Here is an 8789-nt window from a genome sequence, read left to right as displayed (position 1 = left end):
GGTGATTTTTTTTTTTTACCTTTAGCTAAAATTAGAACTAGATTTAGAAACAAAAAATGAAGAATTCAGATTTGCACACTCTGAACTTAAGAATGTGTAGAAAAATCTGAGATGTTTGCTGATAGTGAAGTCTAAGCAATTATCACCTGTCAAATTAAAACCTAGACTTCAAAGTCAGAGAAGTAGTAAAAGGGACAATGAGAGGTAAGAAAAAAAAAAAAACAAAAGGAATGGAAGAGGGATATAAAAAAGAGGAAAAGGTCAAAAATGGAATATGGGTAACATGAAAGACTAAGAGAGAGCACTATTTGGGAGGAAGGAGACCAGCAGGAGGGCAGGAGGAGGGGGAGGAGAGTGGAAAAGAGAATGGATGAGAACATAGAATACTGACATATATGTGTGAAAATGCCCATTACTTGTATTCCAGCTTAAAAAAAATAAAAACTAATAAAAAGTATACATTTAATTGTCCATATGCCCCTTTGTTCTATGCCTACACCAAGAGAAATGGAAAGAAAAGCCCTTATGTACTTGCCTCTATCTTGAGATATTGATGTAAGCAATGGGAATAAATGAAAATCAAATACACAAACGTTCCGCAAATATCTGTACAAGCAGATCTGCAGAATGATGTATATATTCATTAGAAGAGCATTCTTTATTTACTTGTCCTGCTCATTAGTCCAAGGTAGATTTTTAAGTCTAAGCTATGAAATAAGAATAATTTATAAATGATATGGATGTAGAAATAAAACTGTTCACTCTTTGATTTGCCTCACCATCAAAGTAACAGAAATACAAAGTCCATAAAATTAACATTTGCAGATACATATTCAGATCATGGTGTTTTATCTACATGGATTTATTTGAATAGTGGAGTTACAAAGTGATTTTCTCTGCAATATGGAGACTATAGCAAAGACATATGAGGACCGTTTCCCTGTTGATAGCCAGTTTTGTTTTTGTACACCTACAGTCCCAGGCTTTCTTTTGATTTGTTTGTCAGAGTTTCTGTTCCTCTGTGTGTTTTCTCTCTCCATTCTATCTCCTAGATCCTAGACCAGATGCCGTGATCAAATGAGACTCCTGGTATCCCACCTCTCACTCTCCCAGACCATTTCCAGATCCTCATCAAAACGTGGTATTTTCTTCCCAAGGCACTGCCATATTTTTTCTCTCATCATGACACCTAATTTGAAGGTGGCAGACTGCAAGACGCACCGTCCTGTGACAAATTTGTAAGCCACGAATTGATCTCTGCTCCGCATGCAGTACTGTGCAAGCGTGGCGTCCTGCAACACACCATAAATCACTTCCTCCTTCGTTTCTGGTAGACTTTCTGAGTGCTGAATGGCAATGTGGAAATGGATGGCGGTCAGCTCCTCACTGTCATCCCTAGCTGTTGGTAATTTATGGGGAGGGAATGATGCTTGTGAGTTACGAGGTCTTTTGTCCGCTTGAGCTATCTGGTGCTGAGGACTGCGGTGCCTCCATCATAACATTTGAGTGTTTACTATTACGTAGTACAACAACAAAAATGTCCAACTCGAAAGAGCGTGGCATTACACTCATGAGCTATAAAATTTGCCCAATCAAAAAGCTATTCCTTCTTTTGGCCTGATGCCCTGAGGCAGTTGTATAAGGATGCTACAGAGCACTAACACGTGAAAGACAGGTTCAGCTGAGCCTAGTTCTTCATTTCGTGCTCATTAGGAGAACTGAGAGAGACTTCACACCAAGAAGCCTTCAATAATAAAATAACCCTGTCCACATCTCAGTCCCCGAAATATAAATTTTGAAAAAGTAACTGGCAAGTTTTAACAACTGGGTTGCAGTTGTTAAAAAGAAAAAAAAAATTGAGACAAAGTTTCTTGAAGCTCAAGCTGGCTTCCAACTCACTGTATAGTTAAAGATGGCCTGAATTCCTTGTCTTTTTTGCCTCAGTCTCCCAAGGACTAGGATCAGTACCACCAGGCTATAGTGTAAAAATGCACTTTTTAAAAGGGTGAACATAATAATAAACCCACTACAGGGTTCGAAATAATAACTTGCTGTTTGAGAACTATCACGTGCCACGTTATTTTCAACTATGCTCACTCTTTACAAAGGAGGAAGTAGTTTCAGACGTACTAATATGGCCGTGAGTTTTTAATTGAGAAAACAGTTACCCAAGTTTGCTAGCTACATCCTGATGTTTGAAGTACTTTTATACTCTTTACAGTCATTAACAGTAGCATGCCACTGTTAATGACTTTAAGACACAAAACACTCATTAGCAACTTCAACTGTGAGATGATGGTTATGTGAGACTAAGATCACCATTGATGGATGTAAGGAGCAGTCATATTCTATAGGAAAATGTGAGCAATTTTCCCTCCTGCCTGTGTCCTCCCCCGCAAAGCACAGCCATAGATTCCATTTTCAACTCAATATACCTGGCGTGTATATTTTCTTGATCATGTTAGGAGATATTTATTGGCTTACATTTGTTTCTATATTGATATAAGTTCCGATTGAATTAAAAACAGCTGAGGTAGACAGTAGACTGAGAGAAAAGTCATCATCCTTTAGACTCTACCAGAGATCTTCTCTCATAGTGTACACTTGATTTAAAAGCCCATAAGTGAACATCTGAGTAAATGGAAATGGGAAAAACTGAGTAAGAGAAATACATAGCTTAGGAGCCAAAACATATTTTTTCCAGTTTTGTACAACTTAGTCTATTCAAAAGAACTCTTCAAGAGAACTCATGTAAAGTGTTGAATACATTTTTAAATGTACGTTATATATGTATCCATATGTATAATTTGTTTTTACGATCTGTTTGCTAAGACCTATTGTTGTCAAATAGGCTTCCAAATGGTATTCTAATGGGAGCCTCGGCTAAGCAGGAGTGGATCCTAGGCATGTCGTACCATGGCCCCTCCTTCCCTGGAGCTACTTTTGAAAAAAAGCCCAGGTGCAGTTATCTAAAATAAAGGGTGGAACTGCGTGGGACTGTTTTTTTTTTTTTTTTTTAAGTAAAAAGCTAACATTGCTCTTGGGAGTAGATATTCATGAGCAGTCATCATATTTATTCTCAGTTTCTGCACATGGTGATATTCAGGAAGGCACATGTAACTTTGGTCTTGAATTTCTCAATAGCTGTGCTCTGCATAATTCCAGTGGCAGCAATAGGAAGAACAAGGAGATATGAACCGACCATTTCCTCCAGTCTTTAATTTTCTTCAAAATCATCTGGATTGTTTATTTTTCCAGCACTTGTGAAGGGAAAAATGCAGGCATGTAGAAGGAACAGAGTGGGTTCGTGTTAACTCTCTGCCCATAAATCTGTTGACTGGAGGCCCTGTGATACTCTTCACTTTGGTTAAGGTGGCTTCAGAAGCAGGGTCATGCCATGAAACCCCAGCGTTCGTCAACCTCCCATTTCTTCTTCTTCTTTTTCTTTTTAATTCAATTCAGGCCATTTCTTATTTTGAAATTTCTGCATTCCAAAACTTAAACTCAATGATTTCAATAATGTTTCTTACTGTATATTGTTTTTGGATTTTTCTTCCTTCTCTCTGGACATAATGGCCCATTATCATAAAAACCATGATGAAGAGAAGACAGTACTTTTGAAAACCAAATTGATGTATTTACAGAAAGATACAGAGACATAGGCGGGTAGCATGTACCTATAGATGAAGAAAGCTGCTGGAAAGCCCTGCAGTGGATATCCCGAGGGTAGAGTTGAAGGCTCCATCCTCTGTCTGTATCATGGCCGATGCCATAGAACGCCACCGCTGTGGAGAATCACACACACCGGTGATACTGGTGCTCTCCTAAATAGTTTCCAGAATGAGGATCCCGGCTTCAAAGACAGTCCTTAAATGTGGGCATGTATGCTTCAAAAGCAGAGAGGAGAGGAGAGGAGGCAGCAAGAGGGCAGGTGTATTTCTACATTGTGGGCAAAGAAATGGAGCTGGCTAGGGTGAGGAATGTGATCCCACTACAGAGGCAACACAGGGCAGCAGTTTTTAAAAGGAAAACTATCATGATAGAATCTGTAAGTTCCAACTTAATTCCGGTGAGTTTAAGTTGTGAAGAAAGTCTAGAGTCAGTTATAAAGTGACTTATAATCTAGGCAGCAACTAGAAGGTAGGAGGGATTAAGCAGAATCCAGAAATATCTGATTCCCAACTATGCTTTTTTTCTTCACTGGAAATTTTGAAAACGTAACGAACATGATATACTTAAATTCCAACAAGAAATTTGGTAGACGCTCTGGCTACGAGAGTAAACTATAGACTATCAGGACACTCAGACACTCAGCAGAATTCTTTACTACTGGAAGTAGCAAATTTCATGACTGTCCACTGTTGATCACTTATTATACTGGCAAAGACTAGCTACAGGTAAGTGGATATCCAAACCCTGTTGTATTTACTCTTCCATGGCACGATGATCAAAAGGTCAGACAATCTGTTCTTGAACTGGTAGTATTGCAGAAAGTCTATAGCAAACATCATTGAGCTCAAGCACGGCTGAGCTCACATTAAATTTCTGCATCACGAGGGGGGTCATACAGTTTGGAAATTCGAGGAACGTGGAAAATGCCAAGTTAAAATATTCTTCCTTCACTTGAACATGGCGTCTTTTAAAAATGATTTCTTAGCATAGCTAGTTTTCTGGAAAAATAAAATAAAACTTTTAAAATGGAGGATTTAATGTCAAGCTGGACCCACACTTTATGCATCTCCTACGCATATGCGTTCACTTGTAAAACTGACAAATTTACGACGGCTCCATTAAACAAAGTGAAGAAATACAGCCAGCTCCGTGGTGTTAGACACATGTCTGAAATTCAGCAGAAAGAAAATATAAAACAGAGAGAATAAGAAAGGAGGAGGAGAAAAAGGAGGAAGGGAGGGAGAAAGGAAGGAAGGAGAATTAACTGAAAGTGAACCAGGTCCTTTACAGTGAACTATTTTTAACGAATGACTATATTTAAATATTAAATATATTATACCATATTTTAAATATAGCAAGTTTTAGGATGATTTTATGAGAAAAAGTAAATAATATTCAAGAAAGCTGTAAAACAGCTGATGTATGTATCAGTTTGAAAAAAATGGTCCACATAGGCCTGTAGAAAGGCACTATTGGGAGGTGTGGCCTTGTTCGAATAGGTATGGCTTTCATGGAGAAAGTTTGTCACTGGTGGGTGGGTTTTGAAGTTTCAGATGCTCAGTGTGACCTACTGTCTGGCCGTGGAGCTAGATGTAGAATGCTCAGCTACCTTTCCAGCACCACGTCTGGCTGAATGCTATCATGCTTCCCTCCACAGTGATAAATGTAAGCCGGCCCCAATTAAATATTTTTCTTTATAAGAATTGTTGGGATCGTGGTGTCTCCTCATAGCAATAAAAAAAAAAATCTAACAAAGACACAGTTCACAACACCTGCAACCAAGCTTTATGACCTAAACTCAACCCCAGATTTCACATGGTGGAAGGAGAAGGCAGACTCTTGTAGGTTGTCCTCTCCTTTCAGCTATGCATCAAAATCATGTGCCCCCCCCCTAGACAAATAAATGTAAAAAAAAATACATAGAGGTGAACTGAGAGTCTAAGGACAGATGGTTGAGTCTCTCCAGTTGTTTTTATAAACTTGTTCAGGTGAACTGACAGAGCAGCTTTGACTGTTCGAAGGCCGCTCAGCGTATGTGGCAAAAGAGAACACACAAATTTCCCAATATTTCTGACGAATAAAGTCAGAAATGTTCAGGTTATCTTAAAGTCAGCATTGAGAGGAAGAAATCAAATAATGAATGGTTATTAGTGTGCTTCTGTAGCTGTTTCTTTGATTACAAAATAAAAACATCTTTTGAGGGAACTGTTGCTATACATTTTAAGGGAGCTGGGAGATATTTGGCTGAAGATGTTGACGTTGCTATATAAATTTAAGTAGAAATTGACCAAATCTTTAAAATGCTTGGCAATAAACCCTTAAGTTGGTTACTTTCGTTGATAAGTGAAATCTTTGCTCCAGCTGCACTTCATTAATGAAATGATTACAGGAATTTAGGTAAGTGCAAGAAAAGATGTCTCTATCTTAATATTTGGGTAAGCACAGCTGTGGAGTGTTCAGCAAGGGCTTGCACGGAACTGAAATCAGTCCCAGGTGAAGTGAGTGGTATACACAGATCTTGGCAGGGGAACATGCTCGTTTGCTTAGTACTGCCTGGACTCTCAGACGTTTTCAGAATCAGAAACATTTTGTATGAGAAAACTACACACGCACATGTCTGTATTTTAGGTAGAGTCTCCACTTTGCCTGCAATGCAACCATCCTTCCTACAATGGTTCTTTCTACGCAAGACGCTTCAGGAAGAAGCTTGAATACTCAGAGTAGCCTAAAGAACTTCTGTTAGGCCAGTGCTCTGTAGGGCTTAAAAGTGGAGAGAAAGTGGCTTGCTGCCAAATTAGTCTTTAGTGTTCAAGGAAGAAAAAAATGTATTAGAATGAGGTGAAGAACACCAGCTTTAGATAATTTCCATTCATGGCATTTTGAAAGTGTTCCCTATAACTCATGTTTTTGCTTATATGCAGAACATACGCACACATGTACACATGCACATATAAAGTATATTTATAGTGTCTGTGTGTATTTGTGTGTATGTCTGCTCTCTCTGCTCCCTACCCCGGAAATCCCAAGAGGAAAGGAAGAGATCTCAACATAGAGACAATGAAGAAGGAATGGAATATGTGTGAGAAGTGGGTACCAGTGGAAAACTGTGCGAAAACATGAGAACCATTATACAAAAGCCACACATAGCGGCACATGCTTTTCATGCTAGCCCAGGGGAACGAGAGATATGTTGGTCCCTGGGGTGCATTGACCATCAGTCCTAGCTCAGTCAGCAAGTTCTAGGTCAGTGGTTCTCCATGATTCCCAATGCTGAGACCTTCTAATCGCGTTCCTCGTGCTGGGATGACCTACAATCGTTAAATTATTTTGTGCTTCATAACTCTAATTTTGCTCCAGTTATAAATTGCAATATAAATGTCTGACATGTGGGATATCTGAAATGTGACCCCATTGGGGTTGCAACTCACAGATTGAGAACCACTCCTCTAAGCCAATGAGAGACCCTGCTTTTTACTTTTTACTTTTTTTTTTTTTTTAAAGCCAAGGTAAATGACTACTAAGTAATGACATCTAAGTTCTCTTCTGATCTGTACACACTCACAGGAACAATTTGGGCAAGATGTGTAGATCTGTGTGGGAGAGGAATGAGAGGAATGATTGACAACAAAAAATGATGACATATTAAAGCATAGCCACAGTGAAATCAACTACTTTGTATGTTAATATTGAATATTAATGAAAAATTTTTCTTTGTATTGCTTATACATGATGAAACATTCAACGAAATTATCCTTTTAATTTTTATCCTGAGATATTTTAAACATACACAGCAGAACTTTGTAAATCTTTGTAAATCACAGAACTACTAAACATTAAGGTGGATTGTATTATGTAAAGATACACGTAGACCGTCTTGACCAAGTTGGAGTAAACACTTTGTGGAACTATTTGCTTCATATTGTCTTGACTCTCCCTATTGTATGCTGATGTCAGCCCAAATATCAAAAATATTCTCTAGGTCTTGGGTAAGTTATCAATATCTGGCTCGCCTTGATAACGTAGATTACTTTTTGCTGCACTGCATATGGTAAGAAAAGTGCAGGTTTTTATTACTTCTCTTGCCAAAAGAAGTGGATCTAATTAACTTCCACATGATATGTTTACTCTCTAACAATAGGGATACTACTTTCTATTCACTGGAGTACAATAGATTCATTCACACATTTATTTCTCCTGACCCATTAAGTCAGGCAATATGTTCTACAGGTGACAAAAATAAGATAGCTTGAGGGGCACGAAGTTTGTCACACAGATGCAGAGATCAGACCTTCAGTTCTCATGACTGTGCCTCAAGCTCTCTTAACCACCGGGACATCTACAGCTCCAGCCACGTGATTTGCAAAGCTTGATTCTCTTTCCCCATTCTTTGTTGCATGTGTGGGGAGGCACAGCTTGTCGGTGCATAAACTGTCCCAAATTCTTAACATTATATGGTAATAGCATTATGCAGGGAAATAAATAAAAGTCATGTCATAAATAAGTAAATAATATTAGGTAAGGTAGAATAGAAAAACAGAGTAGAATGAAGTATCTGGAGTACTGGAGAGACTGCGCAAGAGCAGACTGAAGGATTTAAAAATACATTTTATCTTTTTTTATCTCTTCAAGTTGGCACAGAAGGTAATGGGTTTCATCATAGTATTTTTATCCATATGCGTCATGATATCTCATTTTAAAAAGACTTTATTTTATCTATATGAGTGTTCTGTCTTTATGCACAAAAGAAGAGATAATGAAGTCCTATTATATATGGTTATATATGGTTGCTGGGAATTGAACTCAGGATCTCTGGAAGAGCAGCTAGTGCTCTTAACCACCGAGCTATCTCTTCAGCCTCCATGATAGCTCATTTTCATTTATCCTCCTTACATATTTCCCATTGTTCCATATAACTCTTACTGGCCTTTCTCTCTCTTATTATTATGTCACAATTATTCCATTATTTCATTATGACTTATTTCTCCTCTTTCGTAAGTTCTCTTTCTCACCTCTCATGGTTCTATCCTCTTGTGGTCCCTTTCTACTTTGATGCCCTAAACACACACACACACACACACACACACACACACACACACACACACACACACACACACACA

At 38.4% G+C, this 8789-nt stretch overlaps 1 protein-coding gene across 1 annotated transcript in view; it reads right to left on the bottom strand.

Moving 5' to 3' along the window:
* Nucleotides 1-1073: 1073 nt before the first annotated feature.
* The window catches only part of LOC129666449 (60S ribosomal protein L24-like), a 26402-nt gene continuing 18686 nt past the window's right edge, over nucleotides 1074-8789 (bottom strand). Inside the window, 1 exon segment of the mRNA XM_055593554.1 lies at nucleotides 1074-1399. Within this exon segment, the coding sequence (XP_055449529.1) occupies nucleotides 1074-1399 (326 nt within the window).

Source organism: Psammomys obesus, unplaced genomic scaffold, assembly GCF_907164565.1.
Source record: "Psammomys obesus unplaced genomic scaffold, mPsaObe1.curated_primary_1811, whole genome shotgun sequence".
NCBI classification, from domain to species: Eukaryota; Metazoa; Chordata; class Mammalia; order Rodentia; family Muridae; genus Psammomys; species Psammomys obesus.
This window is presented reverse-complemented; position numbering and strand designations above follow the sequence as displayed.